General features: G+C 41.8%; 1 protein-coding gene across 2 annotated transcripts in view; it reads right to left on the reverse strand.

The window, feature by feature from the left end:
* The window catches only part of Cpne8 (copine 8), a 176,744-nt gene that overhangs the window by 143,788 nt on the left and 10,339 nt on the right, over window positions 1-22,617 (reverse strand). For both annotated transcript variants that reach the window (XM_031353136.1, XM_031353145.1), the window contains exons 2-3: window positions 3,652-3,692; window positions 2,782-2,828 (exon numbers count right to left, since the gene is read on the reverse strand). In XM_031353136.1, the coding sequence (XP_031208996.1) occupies window positions 2,782-2,828; window positions 3,652-3,692 (88 nt within the window). The remainder of the gene's footprint in view (window positions 1-2,781; window positions 2,829-3,651; window positions 3,693-22,617) is intronic.

Here is a 22,617-nt window from a genome sequence, read left to right on the forward strand (position 1 = left end):
TTATTATATAGTTACTAGCTATATTTATAGACACTATAATGCAAGCATGGGCAAATGGCAATGATCTGACAGTTAGATATGACTAGTCTTGAAGTAAATATGAAAGACCTATATGAACCTATGGTGCCATTCCCAAGCCCCACCAGGAAACCACTGGGAGTATGCTGTTGAAGGCATTGCAAGAATGTGGCCTTCTCCTAACCTTCTTTTTATTCCTAGAACTGAGGCAAACTTTTTTTGAATTAGTACACATTTCTGCCAATAGATACTGCTTCAGCCAAGGAAGTTATGTTCTTAGATCTTTGCAACTGTCAAACTAAATTTGCGTGACTACAATAAATATCTCAAACGTGTTTGGCACAGTAACAGGATGTTGGCTGATATAAAACGTCAGCACCAGGAAGTTGAGTAGCCTTTGTGGATGTTGTATGCTAACATGCTAACATGATGTAATCCTGTACAATTGACAGGAAACAGAAGAGTCAGGTGGAATAAGGTGGAAAAAGCCTGAAATTCTGGAAGACACAGTGCTAAACGCAGCAGCTAGGGACATGGACAGTAACAATCTGCTGGTGGGGTTTCAAACAAAAACCAGAACTCCACGGGGAAATGGGCCAGAGGTCTTGCTTCTTATACCCTGCCAACCAATTTGAGGCCTTTTTTGCCATGCTGTGAGACTTTTTGGTCCTTTGAACTTGAAGATAATGGATTTGTTTGTCTGACAAAGAAAATTTCAAGACAACAAAGGATTCAGTTCTCAGCATGAGCATCACTGGCTGCTTTTAGTCAGATTTAAGGAAAGAATCGGGATCAAAGAAAAGAAGGCAGCAAGGCTAGGAAATTCTGCAGTGCAGCTAGACAAAGGCACATGTACAGTTCAGTTAAGTCTGAGCAGCAGAGACAAAAAAAGGAAGCAGATTCGCTGCATCCACAAGAGGACAGACACACTGTGAGCACCTCAGCTCCCACTAATCACAGTTCCAGAGGGAAGAACTGCAAATCTGACTTGATCACTTATGTCAAAAGAGAGGCTGTTGGGTGCTCTACATGCCCAGAACCTACTAGAGACTCATTTCCCCAAGTTTAGCCATCCATGATGAGCTCATTGTACAATCTAAGTGGGACCAGTAGTTTAAGCTGTAGGTCAACTTCAGTGTCCACTACAATACTGGCTTTTATAGGTAGGCAGACTATAAGACTAGAAGGGGAGTCATGAATGATCCCATGCAGATTTCAAAGTTATACCAGGCCAACCCATTCCAAATCCAGCAAACAGCCTCTGTATGTGAGTGCAGGCAGAAATGCCTCCTTGGGAATGCTGTAGGAGCAAGCAGAGCCAGCTGAAGGGGCTGGTCATATCACCACAATCAAAAAGACTATAGAGTATGGGGCTCCACCAGCCCTTACAGTCCATATCTGGTGACAGTGTGCTAGAATGCCACCCATGAATGCTCGGGATTCTTCCCTGCTCAGTTTCATTCCTGCTTTGATCTAACTCCTTTCTGTGGCCTGAATTCTCTCTGTGTCTGTTTCACAGGATGTGTGTCACTCTTGTCTTTAGAGGGCTCGCTCTTCAGTTCACTGGTTTCACAGAGTCTTTCAAGCAACACTGAAATAATTAAGGTTGGATGGCTCTTATGGGTGGGGTAAATGTGCATTCTGACACAGCCATAAAATTGGGGAGGATAGGGCCTGAATACTTTAAGTTGGTTATTACCCCCAAATGCCATGCACTAAAAGGTCGATTTTAAAAGTGTTACTATTGAGAAGCCCTGAAGCCCAGAGAGAGATTCCGAAGTCCCTGGAGGTGTCACTTTCAATGGGCACTAGCCCCAGCCCCTCCCTGCTCTCGTTTGCTTCCTGGCAATGGATAATCTCCTGCTATGTGTTACTTCAACCAATGGAAAAGAACTAACCAAGCTTAGACTAAACTTCTAAAACCAGAACCCAAAAGAAGCTGTTTTTCTTTACACATAAGCTGTGTCAGGTACTTGCTATAGCAATGAAAAGCTCACTGAAACACACATGAGAGAAACCGCCACTCAGCATCCCACCGGCAGTCCATCCTTACCAATGGTTACAATTGGTATTGAGTTGTTTTTACCCAAGTTGGGCATAAAATACATTGGTCTTTATTAACTGTCTACCTCCCCACTGAGACAGTTAAAAAGGTAACTAATGAGAAGCATTCTACAACAAGTGGGAGAACTGCACTAGGGAAGGCTAGCCACATACTGTGACCCCATTAAAAGGATCTGCTGTCTTTCTGAGAAAAGCAGCCAAGCCCAGGGAAGTGAGAGGCCTCATTCTCAGCTGCTGTCTTCTCGTTTAAGTGCTTGCATGCTCTGGAAAATACGGTAACTGGAATCTTTCATCTGCTTTGCTTTCAGTCATTTAACAATGTGTGTCTGTGTGAGTTTCTGTTTTATTTCCAGACGACAAGCTACTTTCTGACAAAACGTAAATAAATAAAAAGCAGGAGGTATTTGCCGATACGTGCCTCCACTTAAGGTATTTTGTAAAAAACTCAAGCATTGACTTCTAAAAGTGAGATTGCCTCCACAGACGTAAGGCACAGAGGGAATCAAGTCAACTGGACAAGCCTCAGGGCTGGAAGACTACGTGAGAAGCTCGTGAGTGCAATTTAGTAAAGTCAAACAGTAATAAATCCAATCTTTGGGTTGAGGAACACTCAAAATAACTTAAACAGATAAGCAACTCTGCACTATAACCCGCTCTGGATCTTCTGCACAATTATTTTGAAAACACGGTTTCTCTTACCTCTCTCCACTCTTTATTTCCAACTGCTTGTGTATATAAGACACAAACTACAAAAGATGAAAAACACATACATATGTAAATGTTTAGTAAGAATGTACATGATTTCTATTTCAACTGTCTAAAGATATGCATTTATGAAAAACAAAACAAAACAAAACAAAACAAAGAAAAAAAACAAGCAGACTTAATTCCAGGGCTTAAAACCACCAGAATTTAATATGACCATATTTTAGCATACAGAGAATATTACCATTGGTAGATAATGCCTTTATATTACATTATAGACATAGATAGGTTTTAAAACTGTACTTCAATAATTTCAAATATTGCCAGGGCCAGGAAGCGAGAGGGTGGGTTGGTGAGCAGGGGGCCGGGCAGGGAGGGGATGGGGGTGGTTTTAGAGGGGAAGCCAGGAAAAGGGAGAACATTTGCAATGTAAATAAAGAAAATGTCTAATAAAAAAATAATAATTTCAAATATCAGTGTTTTAGCATGTGTGTAAACTGCTTTTAAAATACTTAAATTGCTCAGAGCAACCTTAGAAGTGCCAACGTGAGACAAACGTACTCTGCATGTATATCAGTGACTCATCAGCACTGTTTGTAAACAAGAAAGGTGTTCTATTAATTGATGAAGTCTAAGTGGAGATTAAAGACTTTACACAATGATTATGAGTTAAGAAGAATCTTATCACCTGTCAAATGAGGTGCAAAGAATTTTACCACAAATCTCAATGTCTTTTCTCAGTTAAAAACAAACAAAAAAAAAACAAAACAAAAATCAAAACAAAAAAAACAAGCATAAACAGAAATAGTAAATTTCACATAACGTATGCAAGATTAAGTAAAAAAACCAGAGCATATGACTTACTTGGATCAGACTTAGAAAACGTGTCTCTATCAAGAAGGTTCCTGTTAAATAAAACAGAGAATGCTAGTTAATTACAAAACCAAACACTTAGATTTCTGTAACTGCAGAAAATATAAATATGCAGACACACACAGGGAACTACATATGATCTTTCTGCCTCTTGCTTGGTTATCAGTGTTTTCATCTCCTTGTCCTGCATTACAGTTGAGCAATGATCTGGCTTTCCAACCCTTGGAACTGCAACGTCTGTGCAGACGTCGCTAATTCAGGTTTCCTTGACTCGTCATTGAGACCTGGCAGATGTCTGCACCAACTTCCCAAACTGAAAGGAGAGCCAGTTACTAAGATGAATGTAGCGACTCAGAGCTTGTGGCCACATGGACACACATAACATGCAGGCAGTACAAAGCCCCTTCTAGGCCAGTCCTGGAGGGTTGTTGCAAACAACCCTGTAGTCTGGTGATAGCTGATGAGCACATAGATCTTGTTTAAGCAATCTCTAGTAGAAGCATATAAAAAACTAGGCAAAGCTAATACAACTATTGACTTAAAATGTTGCATGTATTTTCACATCTGTAACAGAATCATGCGAAATCAGAAAACTGACATTGGGCTATTCTGTCATCTTCAACAGCAATAGTACAATCCTATACACTGCATAAGACTGGATTATCATTAGAAAATGAAGTTCAGGTGCCAGGAAGATGGCCCTGACCTCAGTCTTCAGGTTTGTTTACTACACAAACCTGAAGACTGAGGTCAGGGCCCCATCACACAAGTTAAATAAAAGCCAGGTAGTGCACCATGTGCCTATGTGCCCAACCCAGAGGGAGCAGAGACAAGTGGGTCCCTGAAGCTCAACAGCCAGGCATGTTTGCAAAATCAGCAAGCTGTTGATTCTGTGAAAGACCCTGTCTCAAAAAATAAGGTGAAGAAAAAAGCAGGAAAATATCAGTGTTGGTCTCTGGCTTACACACGAAAACAATCACATACACACACTCACACACACAATGCACACATGTGCACCAACACAAACACATGTGTGTGTGCACATGCACACACACTCATGCACACATACACACACATAAGCACCAAAATACAAGAGCGAAATTCAGTATTTTAGGATTAATAAGGTAAGCAAGTAAGTACTAAAACGTCACATCTCAAAAGCTACCACTTCCAGTGTCACTGTCACTGAGAAATGAAGACAGTCAACCAACAGCACAGGTGGCAACCTGAAGCCACCTCTTAAGGCATTCTCAGGAGAAAAACAGGAGATAGACTTGTATTTGGATTTAGGTAAGATTTTTAAAGGCCTGTGCTACACAGAAATCAAATAAAAACACTCCTTCCTGCCCCTCATGCAGACTCCCAGACTCCAGCCATGGTTGGCAAATGGTAATTCAAAACATTTCCACCTGAGGAGGCACTATGATATTACATCTGCAAAGGTAGTTTTCCACTTAGTAATAATTCTCTGGCCCTTCCGGTGGCTCCAACTTCTGCCCACGAAAATTCTAAAACAATGTTAATTAAGTTACTTCGTTCAAAGTTCATGGAAACAAGAGAGTCCAAAGCAATGTGGTTGAGACTCACAGTATGCCAGACACATATTTTGAAGACTATAATGTAATTCTAGTGCCTTGCTCATATACAACTAGCTACAATCTTTAATTAAAAATATAAAATAAAGTCTAAAACCCCAAAATGTCTTCAGTATGATCTTGACAACTGAGATTTAATTTTCCAATTCTGTCTAAATATATGTTGTTCTCTCCTGCAGCACATGACTAGGATACAACAGAGAATATCTGACTTTGAGATGATGGAAGGCTAATTTCAAAATGCTTGCACATTTTGAAAATTCATTAAAGTCAAAATTTTAAATTATGGATAAAAAGCCAACGATCAACAATGCACACACTGTACCTTGACCATAAGCCTACTCAAAACCCATACAAAATATTTGACTTTATAAAAGAAAGAAATCCTCTTGGAGGTGGTGGCGCATGCCTTTAATCCCAGCACTTGGAAGGCAGAGGCTGGTGGATTTCTGAGTTCGAGGCCAGCCTGGTCTACAGAGTGAGTACCAGGACAGCCAGGGCTACACAGAAAAACTCTGTCTCGAAAAACAAAAAGAAAGAAAGAAAGAAAGAAAGAAAGAAAGAAAGAAGGAAGGAAGGAAGGAAGGAAGGAAGGAAGGAAGGAAGGAAGGAAGGAAGGAAGGGAAGGAAGGAAGGAAGGAAGGAAAGAAAGAAAGAAAGAAAGAAGGAAGGAAGGAAGGAAGGAAAGAAGGAAGGAAGGAAGGAAAGAAAGAAAGAAAGAAGGAAGGAAGGAAGGAAGGAAGGAAGGAAGGAAAGAAAGAAAGAAAGAAGGAAAGAAAGAAAGAAATTCACTCCTATTAATATGTGGGACTAGAAACAACCAAACTGACCTGACCCAGGCAGACAGAGTTGCACGTTCTTTTCAATCAAAGGCTCCTCACTCCAAATCTTTAAATGTGAGTCCACACCCTACAGTTTCTGCAGACAACAGGAAAGTGCAGTGGAACCATTGCCGGGGTGGGCAGTGGGGGTGCACTAGAAGAGGAAATACTGGGGACAAGGGATTTAGCTGGGGAAACAGAAAACAGGATCTCTAGTTAGGGAGGACGAGTGGAGATAAATCTAATAGGAGAAGGGAGAAGGACCAAGCAGCAGTGAGGGTGTCTGAAGAAGTCCCAGGGAACCATTCATTATCTACCTAAAAGGGAAAACTGTAACACACAGAGGTCTGTATATAAACAGACATGATAGTTTAAATAAAAGTTCTCATCTGAATTGATAATGCTCCCTCCTAGAAAAAAAGATGACATAGCAGAAACCCCAAGAGCAGCCATTAGAAGCCCTCTTTTGAGTAGTTGGGTCAGGACTGTTGAAAAGACTCCCAAATAAGACAGACTACTGCTATTGCCCTTCTTGGCTACACCCTCCCACCCAAGATAGAAAGTTGAGCCCCTATTTTTGAAGGCACCAAGCTCTTCTGAAACACTGAGCTGGAAGTGACTTAAATGCCTCTTTCCTGAAAATGTAATGGGACCAGAAGACACCATGCAAACTTCTAGGCAGGGGAAGCAGCCAATAGTATCCTCGTTGACTATGATGCCTATGAGCCATGACAATGACCAGAACAGCACAATGACCCTCTAGACAAAGTGGTGGCACACATACCTTTGCTGTAACCAATAGCTCTCTATTTAAGACATGTTCAACAAGAGGAAAGTCATGCCTGATATTGAAAACCTACCCAACAACCTAGAGTTAGTGAAGTCATGGAGCTTGGAGAAGAACCTACAAGCATCAGTTTCCTAAGTCAGCATAATCTCTAACTACATCTAAATACTTGTCCTTAAATCCACAGTGAGTGTAGTCATCATTCCTCATTCAAAAGTTTCGTTGCAACAAATGGAGACCGTTACAGAGAAACATAACCAATTCTAAGCAGAGCTGTGGAGCCCAGCTAGTCTCAGTAGATGCATCCACAAATCAACACTTGCTTCTAAGGCTTGGGAACATTGAAGAAGAGAAACAGGAGGATCATAAGAGCCAGAGAATCAGAAAGTGTCCTGAGAGACCGTGTAATGTCAGAGGCTATACACTTCAAGTCTCACCAACATCCGTGCTGACACATTGAGCTGAAGAAGGGCAGCAAGAGCAGACACATGAAACTGGAAAGGGGAAAGCCCAGGCAGTGTCAACCCTATACAAAGAACCGAGGACAACTAAGGAGCACTGAGAGTGAGGGACAGGCTTCCCCCTGAGGAAAGCACACCAACGGGCTCTCCAATACCAAATGGTCAGCCCTGAAAACGTACATACAAGTAACATTAGACAGACTAAGACTACGTGTGTGTGTGTGTGTGTGTGTGTGTCTATGCATGCAACAACAATTAGTGAGGAAAGAGGCCGTAGATTTATAAGAGTATGGAAGGATAAAGGGAGAGTCTAGAGGGAGGAAAGGAATTGGGGAAAATGATTTAATTATATTATAATCTCAAAAATAAAAGAAACAATTTTTAAAAGTCATTTTCTAAATAAGGAAACTCAGCCAAGGCCCAAAAAACGTAATAAACAGGACACAAAATTCCAGTAAGAAGTGACCTTATGATGCCAACTCTCCTTACTTCAGTCCCCTGTGCTTTATAGACTAAAACACAGTCTGGAGAATTCCAGAACAAACAACTTATTTTCTCGGAAGTGTCAGGAATGTGCAGCTTGAGCCAAATGGTTTAACACAAAACAAGTTCTCATCAGAAGGGCAATTTGAAAGGCCTTGCTGACAGAATGAGAGAAACAGATCACAAGGCCAAAGGAGACTGTATCTGTCACAGGGAAACATCTTTGTTTCCTGTGCAAGGCACTTCACCCATACATGTATACATACACACATGCATGCATGCACACACACACACACACACACACATGAACATACAAACATGAACCAATGCACATATGAATACACACACGTGTATACACATACACCCACACACATATATATACAACACATGCACGCATACATGCATGTGCACACACATATTGGCACAAACACATGCACGTACACGCATGGGCTCACACACCCTCCTAGGTCTAAGATGGGAAGGCTGCTCTCTCCCAAGGGTTGCCATTAGCTTGAACTAGAATAACAAAAACTCATGCCAACAGTTTTATAATGTCGAACTGCAGCATTAAACTAAGACTGCTGAATGTTCTGTCTCCATTTTGGAAATTTAGTTACAGCCAAAAGAAGGAAGAGGACAAATTCTTGAAGAATTATCTAGAAAATAGTATACTATAGACATATTGCCCAGAGGAATGTGATACCGCTAAGTAGTAGATCCCTATTCTAGCACGTGTGAAGCTCTGGGTTTCACCCCCAGCATTGCTAATTGACATTGTAGAGTCAAATAATATTCATGCATACATTTACACTACCTGAAGAACAGTGATATTTTATGTTTACATAGGTACACTTGTGTGTGTGCGTGTGTTTGAGCCTGAAGAAATGCCTAGTGTAAATTGTACATGAGAGTGCCCAAGTTACTCTAATGATCCCTCTTCTTTAAGTTTAAATTAAATAATAAAATGCTGCTCTCTGTCCTTTAAAGACGATGACTAAATGGCACATCGAACCACAGGGCCAGCCAATATATTATAGTCTGTATGAGGACAGTCTATCACAGAGGCTGAGTGCTTTATATATCAAAAACAGGACAGTAGATAATCAGGAAGTCACCAACATCTCTTTCATGTGGGACAGACTTCACAGTGGGTCTCTTACCATCCAGTCCTCAGGAGTAGAATACCCCTGAAGCAGAGGCAGAAGCTATTCTCCCGGAAGACAGTAGTAATCAGGCATCTAAGATTGTCAACCCGCCTGCTGGCTTTATGCTCAAAACCATTTCGTGATGATAACAAGGCTTCCAGAGTTATTAGCCTAGCTGTGCTGAAAAGCAAGTGAACAGCAGTCTCCTTGCCTGCTGCATTTCTCACTATCCACTGCCATCCTGAGACCCTCCCTGCCTCTTGAAACAACAGCTGAAGTCATTTTTTGCTGAATGAAAAATAGCTATTTCCTTTAAACTTTTACGTAATTCTGCAAGTATTTGGCAAGCAAATAAGGAACATCAGCTCATACTTGTGCACTAGCAATTACACAACAAATACAACAGACGTATACTGGATTTCATATAGTCTTGAGTACTACTGGGAAGACAAGTCACTGGGTAGTGGTGGCGCACGCCTTTAATTCCAGCACTTGGGAGGCAGAGGAAGGAGGATTTTTGAGTTTGAGGCCAGCCTGGTCTACAGAGTGAATTCCAGGATAGCCAGAGCTATACAGAGAAACCCTGTCTCGAAAAACCAATAAAATAAAATAAAATAAAATAAAATAAAATAAAATAAAATAAAATAAAATAAAATAAAATAAAGAAAGACAAATGTGTAGAACAACTAACCAGCCATATCCGGTGCCATGTAAAGATAACATGTATGTAACAGTATAACATAGAATAACCGAAATGATCACACTAATTCAACCTTTAGTTAAGAATCCAACTAATCCTCCACCCTGATTCCAGCTTTTCTTGAGAAATGTACCAGAGGAAAGATAGGTATGTACACATAAAACAGTACATATAGACATATCCATAGCGAGAGTTTTGAAGTCTTTTAAAACCCAGTTATGTTACAAATCATGTTCTTGTTTTAATTCCAAGTGGGGATACACAGCTGCCTGTCCCCCCAGCAGGCTATCTGCCTCGGGCTTGTTCTGGGAGGGGCACGATCTTTGCTAGCTGCAGATAGTTTAATTCTGAGGACTCTGGAGAGGAAATAAATGCCAGGAGAGAGAGAGAGAGAGAGAGAGAGAGAGAGAGAGAGAGAGAGAGAGAGAGACAGAGAGAGAGAGAGAGACAGAGACAGAGAGAGACAGAGAGAGACAGAGAGAGACAGAGAGACAGAGAGAGACAGAGAGAGAGAGACAGAGAGAGAGAGAGAGAGAGAATGTTCAGAAGGAGCAGGAGGAGGAGGAGGAGGAGGAGGTGGCAGTTGCTCAGTTGCTGCTACTCTCTCTGTTCCTGCTCTTGCTGCTGCTGCGTTTATTATTACTGGTTTATTGGACTGTAGGATACCCTGATGAGGAAGAACCCAAGGAACTACATCCCTATTTGACCAGAAGTAGCATCTAGAGGTCTATGTCACCTTTCCCTCTAATCTTGTTTCTCTCCTACCTAGGGCTGGGAGGTTAAAAGGGATTAGAGAAGAGAAGGGTGGTAGATATAAGAACTCAAATAAAGTACCCCAAAATAATTACACCTACACATATCTCATAATACGAGCTTTCTGTAGAGCCAGCAAGATGGTCTAGCTGGTAAGAGTGCATGAAGACCTGAATTCTAGGCCCACAACCCTCATAAAGGTGAAGGAGGAATGAACTCTATATACACACCCCACACTCACACACACACACAAACACACACACACACACAGACAAACACACACACATCATGCACACAGTAATACAAAGCTTCAAGACCTTTTATTACTCACTTTTTCTTCCTCAGTAACTGATACCACGTAATAAGGATTCTTTTTGTAAAAGGAAACAAACATCATTATCTATCCAATCACAGATGCAACTTGAATAAAAGAATCCAGTAGACATTCATATAAATTCCAAAGTTAATATTTTTAAAAATTGTAGCACTTTGAGCACTTAGAAGTTCTGGAAGTGCTAATAAAGCATATGAAATGCTTGCTTTAGGGAATACACCCTCAAACTGAACAAATGGGGGGTCTACAAGATGCATTATTATTAAGTATACCTGGGAGAGCTCATTCCAATAATACAAGTCTTTATTACTGTATGAATGGAACAGTTCTGTTAGCTTTCAATAGAAATAGCTTAAAAAAACAGAAATATATATGTATATATATAATTTTTCTTGGGGATAATGGTAAAGCAAGAGCTAGCCAATGTTTCACAGCATAATCATTCCACGTGTGATAAAATCTCTATTTAATGGGGCCTCACCCAAAACTTGTCCTGTTACTATCAAAGAAGAGGTTGTGATTAAAAGTTGGAAACTGGTGAGTCTTGTAGTTGCCTGCCATTTAGTGTGGGTTCTGGAGCAGTGGAGGCCTGCCAGGATGCTACCAAAATACTGCTTAGACAGCTCCAGGAACTGGCACAAGCTTTCAGAGAGCAAGGCCTAGGAACCCTGAATCACACAAGTGAGTTATTGTTTAATGTGAGACATCGACAGCCCTCATTTTAGCTGCGGTGAGTTGCTTTACCACAGGCAGCAGCACAGGGATAGGTGGCATGTGAGGTCACAGGAATACACTGAGCAAGGCCTGGGCCTTTATAATTGCCATTACAGTATCACACAGACTAGAATCAGGGACTTGTACACTAAGAAAATATACATTTTCCTTAAATCTTAAAAAAAATTTTTTTTCAGTTTTCAAAGTTTTGTATAAATGCAAGGAAAAAAAATCTATCTTTGGAAGTGATCTGCCTGCAATATTTGATTTACTTACTGACTCTTTCATTGGTTGGAAAACATTATTTCTGAGAATTTTACATGCATTATTTGAGGAAAATCTATTTTCTCCAAACCATGACTGCTACAGCAAAAGGAAACATCATATACAGGTGAAAGAACAGGTTTCCAAAAGTAAATATGTAAATAAAAATAAACATTCTGAGGCTGAAATAAGTCAAAGTCAGCTTGCATGTAAGGTATAAAGGAATTCCTTGGATGGGGGATTTGACCGCCACAAGCATCATGCTCCTCTCAGCAAGCTCTGGGACACCCAGAAATGACCTTGTCATTCTAATTCATGATGAATTGGATTATTCCAACTATGTATTTAGTATCCTTGACAGGAAAAGACCAGTGATGTCTAGTTTCAACTCTGCATAGGGGATATGCCTCAGACACCCAGAGATCTCTACAAAGATAATTAAAAGTAAAAATATTGAAAATATTTTATCATATTTCTTCTAAATCACTCTACTACAAATGACACTCTTGGAAATTACAGAGAACTCTAGCCTCTGATACCTCACATGCCCGGTAGACGTGAGAAAATAAGAACCTTTACAGATCTGAAGAAGCAAAGGGTTCATTCAGAGGCATGCAACCTTCTCGGGAGAAATGGTGGAGAACACACAAACTCTGTCTCCAGAGACAGAAGAGAAATATAGAAATATAACCTTTTTTTTTTTTTTAAAGAATGATAGTAAGGAAAAAATTAATACAGGTGATTGAGAAGAAAATGTATGTGTACTAGCTTGGTTTCTGTTGCTGGGTTAAAACCATGACCAAAAGCAGAATAGGGGAAGAAGAGTTTATTTCTCCCTGTGGGTCACCATTGAGGGGAGCTAAGGCAGGAGGCAGGAGGAAGGGACTGAAGCAGAAGCCGTGGAAGAACTCTGCTTACAGACCTGCTCAATCGGCTTTTTATACAACTCTAGACCGCTCGTCCAGGTATGGTACCGCCCACAGGGGACTGGCCTTTTCACATTAGTCATTAATCAAGAAAACACCCCACAGACATGCACACCCACAGGCCAATGTGATGGAGGCAATTCCTCAGCTGAGGTTCCCCCTTCCCTGGTGGCTTTAAATATCACCAGTAAATGGGTCTCCCTAAAACCCTAAATCGCAGGGTTACAATAGTCAACTCCCTAGTTCATTATCCTTCTGAAATGATGCGGCTCCTATAGTCCTGTCTCAGTGAAAGGCAACTGTAAGAGCCACCCTGAAGATGCCAGGTTCTGGTTCCTGGAACCCATGAATGTAGCCTTCTCTGAGAGGAGAGGGGCAATCTTTAAGATGTCACTCACTAAGCCAGTCACTCAATTGCAGAGATTACCCTGTGTTCTTGGGTGGGGCAGAAACGTTATCAGGGAGTCTAGACAGTTGCTCGGAAATCAAAAGGCATGTGACGCCCGCACAGACTGTTTTGTCAATTCTGGCCTCAAAGATTAAATCAACCAACCACAAGTTAAGCTTGGTAGGACACTAGAAAACCCAAACAGAACCTGCAAGAGAATCTGCAGGAGGAGAATGACATTACCCATGGCAAGACTTCAGTCTAACTGTGCTGATTTGAGACTTGGGTTCCAGAACTGCCCCCACCAGCGCAAAAAAAAAAAAGAAAAAAGAAAGAAAAAAAAATCCAGGCCTGAAATGCAACAAATTTGTGAAAATCTCTTATACTTAACATGCACGCCAGCCTGTTTCTCTCCCTCATCGCCTTGGCCAAGTCTCAGCTATTTTGCCAGCATTGCATCTCTTCCTTTGGATTTTCTGCCTTCCATCACACAAATGCAGTCACCAAGACGCCTCCATTACCTACGGAAATCGAGTGTTTGTCCTCGCACTGGTCGCTCACCACATTTTGCCTTTACATCTCAGTGTGTCTCTCAGTGGTTCACAAACTGTGGTTACAACCCCCTTGTGAATAGCATATCAGATCTCCTGCATATCAGATATGTACATTACAACTCAGTAGCAAGATTACAGTTATAAAGTAGCAAGAAAATAACTTTTGGTTCGGGGTCACCACAACGTAAGGAACTGTATATAGTACAGGGTTGAGAAAGTGGAGAACTCCTGCTTCATTCTCTGTGTTCATGCTTTGCCACGGCACTCTCTTTTTCTGGAAACTTCCCTCCTACCTGCTGCTGTTCTGAACACTGCCCACTCCCTCCTATGTGGCCAGCACAAAACAAGAACCCAGAGCACAATTTCTACTCCTACTCTGTTCACCAAGCCTGGTGCCAGGCTGTGTTCAGCTCTTAGATGAGCCGTTTCCTTATCCCACAACAGGATTCCAGCAAGTAGCAATTATTAGTAAGACTCGTTCTCACTCGTTCTCGAGATGAAATTACAAAACTCAAAAATGCTTGAGAAAGTAGCCAGAGTCACAAAAATATAAGATACATTTGAGGTAAATTTTAATAACTGATTTTTAATTTTGATTTTTTTAAACTTGATACACATAGAGGTTATATTGACAGGTTGTGTCAATGATAAAATAAAATGAGGTATAAAGTCTTTATTGAGCATAGCAGAAAAGTCTAGGAAACACACAAAATAAAAATGAATGCCAGAGCCAGACAGTGGTGGCGTACGCCTTTAATCCCAGCACTTGGGAGGCAGAGGCAGGTGGATTTCTGAGTTTGAGGCCAGCCTGGTCTACAGAGTGAGTTCCAGGACAGCCAGGACTACACAGAGAAACCCTGTCTCAACTTTGCCCCCCACCAAAAAAAAAAATGAATGCTAGAAATAGAAAAATTAAATTATTTGGCAGAAAATTTAATTTTGTACATAGAAAGCAAGCAAGAGAATAAATTAGTAAAGCTTTCTAACTTAGCAAAATAATTCAATAAACTTACCAGGATTATAACAAATATGTTAAGGTTAATCATTTTTCTAGATTTCTATTGTTCATTATTTTATAAAATTCAGATCTGGCAATTACACGTTGAGTATATGAGGGCTGGGCAGCTTTTTGACTACAACTTACTGCCAATGAGACAATAATTCTTTAGCAAGCAGAACCCCAAACACTCATATAGATTGCCCCCTGATTTCAATCCACTTTCAGCTGTCAGTCATTTTGAAACACTCTGAACAGTACTCAAAGGCAGCTATGATTGTGCGAATCCTAGTGGCCTTGATTTGACTAAGCACCCGTGCAGAGAATTTGGTAGACACCTGTACCCATGACTTAAGGCATCTCTCAGCTTACAGCAATATTCTACAAAGTACAGCCGTGTGACCTACTAGACATGTATGGCTAACATTCCTTTCCCAGGGACAGATATAAACAATGTCTACCCCTCATTCTAAGGTCTCAAGGATGAATCAAGGTATGATTTCAAAGTTCATCTGGGGAGCCAATGAGCTTATCGGTTTTACTTACAGAGCAACGGGTGAGGGGTTACAGACAGGAGTACGGGTGACCTTAAAGCAGTCTTTAAATTCTGATAAGCTATTAATCTAATTGTGGTGAAGTACTGACAATAATAGCCTAAGCTTTCCCCAGCTACTTCCTATTCCTAAGTAGGAAGTTCCGAATGTAACTTTAACTTCGGCCCCTAGTATTTATTGTCCTGGCTGATTTCCACTAGGATTGCTGGACACTATCCAGGTATCATCTGTGGACTGCAAAACCAGAAAGCACTAAACCTGCTGAAAGCCAGTATAAGCCAGTCCAGCCATTGTGACTGATTGCTGTCACTCCAGCTGGGTCGAGGAACCAGATGCTCCTGATGGATCACCCCCATCACTTCAATTCCCTCCTGGCCTTTGGCCAATATTCCTACCTTCCTGGGCTCTGAAATGACATCCTAATTTCAGCTGAGAAGCAGTTAACAAAAGGAAACACATCTTCACTTATCCTCAACAAAACACTGAAGTCTTAGGTCCAAAGGAAACTAATTTCCCTCTACCAGAAGGTTATTCCTATGGCTTTACAAAGATAAACAGGCACCAGCCACAGAGTCAAAGATGTGACCAAGGATACAACCCAAGGCGGGCAATTTAATGGTTAATATTGCATTTAATGTATAAGCTTACTATGCTGGAGAAACCATAACAGCAATAAAAAAAAATGCCTCTCACATAGAAGACCTTAACTTCGTCCAGGATGCTATGCCCTAGCAGCCTGCTCTTTCCCTTTTTCCTAGTACAGAAGAGTATCCTTGGGTTGACTAATCTTGTAAAATGTGCTCTTCCTATAAGATACTATAGGTCAAAAGACCAACTGCTATGTCTGATTTTGTAATCAAACTTGCTTACTCTGCTCAACAACTAGGACAACCGCAAGACACGTGTTAAAGGAAAGCTCTGCCTCCATGTAGATGGAGGCAGAATACGTGTAATCTTACGGTTTTTGCTTTTGTGGGACATGGGCTGACATGGCTGGCTGTTGCACCTTGAGGACACTCTCAGGTGCAATCTAGGCCCTGCACTGGGTATCAGTACCTAAATAAGAAGCCTCTTATTAAAGTTTAATCATCATCAAAGTGAATCTCCGAGTGACCCCAGAGCCATAACACCTGGAAGGCCTAGACCCAGCAAGGATGGTGGCTCTTTCAGAGATTCAGAGAGGGAGATCCCTCCCTCTCCCCATACTTTCCTACCTACAACCTCTAGCCCCTCCTAGATCCCTGTACTGACTGGGTTTGTGTATCAAGTTGACACAAGCTGGAGTTATCACGGAGAAAGGAGATTCAGGTGAAGAAATGCCTCCATGAGATCCAGCTGTAAGGCATTTTCTCAATAAGTGATCAAGGTGGGGAGGGCCCATTGTGGGTGGTACCATCCCTGGGCTGATAGTCTTCGGTTCTATAAGAGAGCAAGCTGAGAAGTTAGGGGAAGCCAGCCAGTAAGAATATCCCTTTGAGGCCTCTGCATCAGCTCCTGCTTCCTGACCTGCTTGAGTTCCAGTCCCAACTTCCTTTGGTGATGAACAGCAACATGGAAGAATAAGCTGAATAAACCCTTTCCTCCCCAACTTGCTTCTTGGTCATGATGTTTGTGCAGCAATAGAAACCCTGACTAAGACAATCCCCTAAGACCATAAGCAATTGAGGCAGAACAAAATGTAACTGGTTATGGGGAGGATGACTCAAGAGAGGACGCCTTGACCTTCCCTGTCCTCTAAAAACCAAGAAGGAAGGTCAACAGTTAACAAGCCTGGTTGTGATGGTCTTTGGCAAGTAGGCCTGGCTGGACTCCTGAAGATGGAGGCCTTTGGTTCAGAGGGTACTTCTATAGAACAATGAGTGTACAGTTCTATAGCTCTGGAAGCACAGTTAGATGCCAAGTAATACATCTCATTAACTATGGGATACATATGCCACAATTGTCCTATTAAGTTTTAACAGAGCTGAAAGTCTCTTATCTTCTAGTCACGCCACTGTCACCCTAAGTATAGCAAAGGCATGGTTACTCATTTGTTTGATGTGGTGATGTGGCCAGTCATGTGAGGTTGTCTAACAGCTGATTCTAAAGAACTATGTTTCTGATTTAGATGCTTACTGAACTTCTTGCCCTTAGTTTTGGAGCCCACTGTATTAAAAACCATATACTGCATTAGGATGACAGCAGACTCATGCTGTCTGTGGCCTATATAAATTTCATCATTCTCTCTTACTCTTGAATTAATTTCATGCTGTCTTGTTCATCATAACCCTGGGAGCAACAGGCTACATGATACATATGCACCGTATAGTCTGGGCTAGCTCATGGAAGTAAAATTCTGTATATAATGTTTCCACAGTGGTGAAATTCCCTGAGGATGCATTTCTCAGAACATCTCCATGTCTCTCTTTAAAGATCTACACACACCCTTTTTTTGCCACCACTTAATTCAGATGTAATTCGCAGAGCATGGAATTTGCCTTTTAACACTGCAACTCACTTTACGGTATAGGTGCACAACTGTAAAACAACCTTCACCACAACCTAGGGGGTTTTGTTTTTAGGTTTATTTATTTATTATATGTAAGTACACTGCAGCTCTCTTCAGACACATCAGAAGAGGGAATCCAATCTCATTACAGATGATTGTGAGCCACCATGTGGTTGCTGGGATTTGAACTCAAGACCTCTGGAAGAGCAGTCAATCTTCTTAACCACTGAGACATCTCTCCAGCCCCCACAACTTAGTTTTAGAACATCTTTTAACTTCTTTTCTACCAAAAGCCACTGCGCATTAACAGTCACATCCTTTTCCTATTCTCTCTCTCTCTCTCTCTCTCTCTGTCTCTCTGTCTCTCTCTCTCTCTCTCTCTCTCTCTCTCTCTCTCTCTCTCTCTCTCTCTCTCTCTCTCTCTCTCTCTCTCACTTGTGAGACTGAGGGAAAAGCACTAAGTGCATGGAACGCCAAACTCAGCTACAGGGTGAAGGCTCCCTCAAAGAACCAAAGCCCAGCCCTGCTGCCTGCAGCTCGGCTTCCAGCTCAGATCCTAAGTTACATCTCCTATGGACTGTGCTTTGCACATGGTGCGGAGGAGCTGCCTAGGGTCCATGAGCACTTCATAATCCTGGCACCTCAGACTATCTGCCACACTCCCCACCCCCTTAATTCCATTGCCCACTTTCATGGATTCACTCTCACTTGGTAGCCTTCCCACTTCTGAATTGCTGGAGAAAGCCCTATATTAAGCTACATCATTGTAATCAAGGGAGAAGGTTAGACTCATTCTTCCTTTCAACCAGCACTTACTGAACATTTGTTAAATGCCAGCCAGCGTCTGGGTACCACGTGAGGGCTATATACAATGACTGGAGAAGCCCTTATTTCAAGGACTTTTAGTTTACAGATGAAGAGTTTATTTTACAGAGGAAGGGCGAGATGCAGTCTGTAACAGATGGAGGTATCACTCAAAACAGAAGACAGGGGAGTAGGGACACAACTCAACAGTAGAGTAACCGATGGGCTGGAGAGATGGCTCATTGGTTAAGAGCCCTTGTGGTACAACCCTGAGGACCAGAATTCAGATCTAAGCACCCATGTAAAAAGCTGGGTGTCTGCAAACACCAGTAGCAGCAGCACCCGCACCCACACGCGTAAACAGATAAAACGGTAGAGTGATTGAGGGTCTAGAGAGACTGCTCTTTAGTTAAGAGCCCTTCTTGTACAACCCTGAGGATGAGAATTCAGATCCAAGCACCCATGTAAAAAGCTGGGCATCTGAAAACCCCTGCAACAGCGGCACCAGCGCCCACACATATAAATAAACAGATAAAAACAGTGGTTGCTTGTGATATGCAAATCTCTGGACTCCATCTTCAGCACCACAGGAAAGGGGGAAGGGAGAAATGGAAACAGAGAGGGGAAGGAGAGGGACAGAGTGAAAATATTCAAATAAAGTACAGTACGTGAAAGTCCTTTCAGGTGTGGTTTAGAGAAAACGCTATCCGAGAAGGAGCCGTGAACAGAGAACAGAGGGAAAGGAGTCAGGTATGGAGAGGCCTGGCTGTACTGGGTGGTAGGTGAGAAGCAAAAGGAGCACAAGGGCCCTGAGCCAGGAGCAAGAAGTGAAAGTTACATGAAATACAGTGGTGAGGGAGATCGCTCACTCCTGTGGCCATGGTAACCCAATTTCATGGTGAAATCTTGTTAGGGTTATGGAAAAAAAAAATTAATGTCCTGGAGAGGGAGGCTTGTGCATTTTAGAAGGAAAAATGGTATCTAGTGTGAGGAAACTGACCCTGTTCCAAAGAACAAGACGGGGTGTTTACCTGGGTATAGCATCTGGAGATGAAAGCATGATGCCAGTTCTAAAAGTGGCAGATCTTTTAGTCCTCACTATCTTCAGACTGTGAGCCACTGTTCTACATCAGCTGAATGGTGGCCCAACGATGAGTTGTGTGCCCAGTCGCAGGAGAGTGCAAAGCCTTTTGTTGACGACATTGCATCACATAGTCAAAAATTAAGAAAGAAAAAGTGCATCCCCTTTGCTATTCCAACTTCTATCTTGACTGGGAATACAGTCTAGAATGCCAAGCAGAGAAGCTTATTTTTTTATAATGTGCACACATTGGCACCCTTCTCAATTATATAACTATACATTATGTGCGATGCCTATTACAACATAATCATAACTGTTGCTCATAATTAAGAACACTTGGTGGAAACTAAATAATCATCAAGCAACTGATTAAAGAGATGAGATTTCAATCAAATTAATGAATGATTTCAGTGAAAATTTAGCATCAAAGAAACAGCCTGGTCTTATCATGATGTCACCGATTTCAGAAGCATCAGTGTGGGTACTTCCTGGCTGTTCATCCTAAATCCTGTATGCTTCACCCATCTTCTGTTAGAAAACAAAAGGGGGTGTGTGAGAAAACAGAGGATTGTGCTTAACTGCTCCACACAGGATGTTCTGGGGAGTTAACGTAACGTACCTAGACCATTACCCAGCACACAGGAGAAGAGAAAAGCTCTGGGGGATGAAAAGCAGTCACCATGATGTAGAGGTTTCATGCTCAGCACACTACGCTTCAAGCTCCTGTGTGCCCATGTTAAAGTTTAAAAGGCTAAGGAGTCTCCTGGAAACATGAAAAGGGAAGCCATGGGTCTGCAGTGAGATGTCATAATTGCCCCCAGCTGGAATATGAGGGACACCTAGGGCAACCATCCCCTAAAGAGTAGAGCTCATTCTGGAAACCCAGGCTCAAAAACAAGTCCCAAGCTGCACTACCTACAGTCCAGAGCTGTGCGATGTGAGCACAGACCTAAAGTCTGTGAACATATGGACGGAAAGATCCAACGTCACCCAGAACACCTTGACCAAAGAGGCTGCGACTTGAATATGACCCTCGAGGGCCACAGAGAACCACGGGATCTGGTAAGTGAAGAGTCATGCACCACACACAATGTCTGGAGTCCCAGTAGCAGCAGGCAGCAAAGCCGTGTGTCAGACTCCAAAGCAATAGGATACTGCCACTTCTCGGTGGCAGCATCCACAGAAGCATGGCAACAACATTGGTAATGGGTTCCCCATGGCAGACAGGAAAGGAACCCCATGGGTTTCCTTAGATCACAGCTGAGGACTCTCAAGGCCAAGGTTCACATGCCTGCAGCATGGTGCTAAGAGGGGCTGAATTAATATAACCACAAAAGAGGACTTGGTCTTTTCTAAGTAGTTAGAACATGGATTTGAATGAAAATACACTGTGTGAGTGTGTGTGTATGTGTGTGTGTGTGTGTGTGTTGTTCCATTCCTTTAAACACAAGTTGGTTCAGGTTTTCTATGAATTTTTACAGGGATTAATTATGTAAAACTTTTCTAAAAATGGCAGATCTTTGAGCCTTCCCTGTCTTCAAGCCATCTTCTCTTCCCTGGGTTGAATGGCAACAAAGAGTGTTATGCTAAATTGTAGGTGCTTTCAAAGCATTTTCTCGCTATTACATCACACACCAACTAGCAAATGTGTGAGAAAGACTTTCTACCTGTTTTACATGCAAAAGCAGAGATCAGCAAGCTTACTGAATTCGCACAGTTAAATTCATGAGCTGTAATCCATCTGAACTCTTCTCTGACTCTTACGCAATTCCCTTATCTTGTCACAACACTGAGACTCCATACCACCATTTTTCTCAATCCTTTCCTGCCCGTGTGAATGCCGTCACCACATCTGAACTCAACAGCAGCTGAGTAGCCATGGGCTGATGCATATTTTATATGATATGCTGACTTAATAGTCTATGTGGCTACTGCTCCTCACAGAGCCAATGTGTGAAGCAGTTCGGTTCCAGGAAGCCAATGCTGATGGTGGTGACTGGTCCACAAATCACCATACGGGAGAAAGTTGAAGACAAACCTATGTGACATAGCATCAGTCCAGCTGACTTTGCCTTCCAGGCACTTTAAACACATGAGAAGTATATAACTGTATTTCCCAACTTTTTCTTTCTTTCTCCATTAGTGGTTGAGAAATCAGTTGCGATTTCAGCCACTTGTAAGCTCAATATCTCCACATTTTAAAAGAAAACTCATACATGAGGTCAACTTTTCTTAAGTTTCCTCAGTCGGCATATATTCTTTACCAATAAAAACAAACTTGTGGAGGCAAAGCTAGATCAGCAGGGTTTTTGTTTTCTTCATATTTTTTGGATTTAGGTTTTGAGATTATAATAATAATCTCACCATTTTCCTATTCCTTTTCTTCCCTCAAAGCCCTTCCAAACACTCCTCCTGACTCTCTTTTAAATTCATGGTTCCCTCCAGGTTTTCAACTATTTTCAGAAATCTGTTTAAATCAATGAATAATTCAAATTGTACCTCACAGCAATCTGAGCTTTGCAGACTCCCCTAGCGAGTTTAAACCAGAGGACAGAATCAGAGTGTGAATATTAGCATATGTGACCAGGCCACCCAGGCACTAAAGATAACTTCCTAACATGGCGGCCATCTCCATCATGGGTGACACAGGTCATCTCCATCATGGGTGACAAGTGTAAAAATGCACCCCTGAATCACAGGACTCACCTTGTTAAGACAAGCAAATAAACTCAGTGCCAGCATCTATGAAGCCACTGTGCACTTAGTTCTATGAATGCTAAAACATACATAAATGGATAAGCTCAAAGACCCTCATCCCTGCCTCCTTCATCTTTTCTTTATATGACTGTTTTATTAACTCAGTGGAGGCTGTAATTGTTCCTTCCTTGTGTCTTCCATTCAGAGTTCCCAACACTATAAGATACACTCCTTCTTCAACAACCTTGTGTAAGCAATCAGTAAGCAGTTTCTACTCGAGATGCTAGACTCTCAGCTAGATGTGGTACAACTGTTAAAGACTCAGTTGGTGTTTGACAACATGCAATTCCATGCATGTTAGTCTTTCGAAAGTTTCTTCAATAAGCATTAAGTCATTGGGAGCCAGAGAAA

The sequence above is a fragment of the Mastomys coucha genome, unplaced genomic scaffold, assembly GCF_008632895.1.
Source record: "Mastomys coucha isolate ucsf_1 unplaced genomic scaffold, UCSF_Mcou_1 pScaffold11, whole genome shotgun sequence".
Lineage (NCBI taxonomy): Eukaryota > Metazoa > Chordata > Mammalia > Rodentia > Muridae > Mastomys > Mastomys coucha.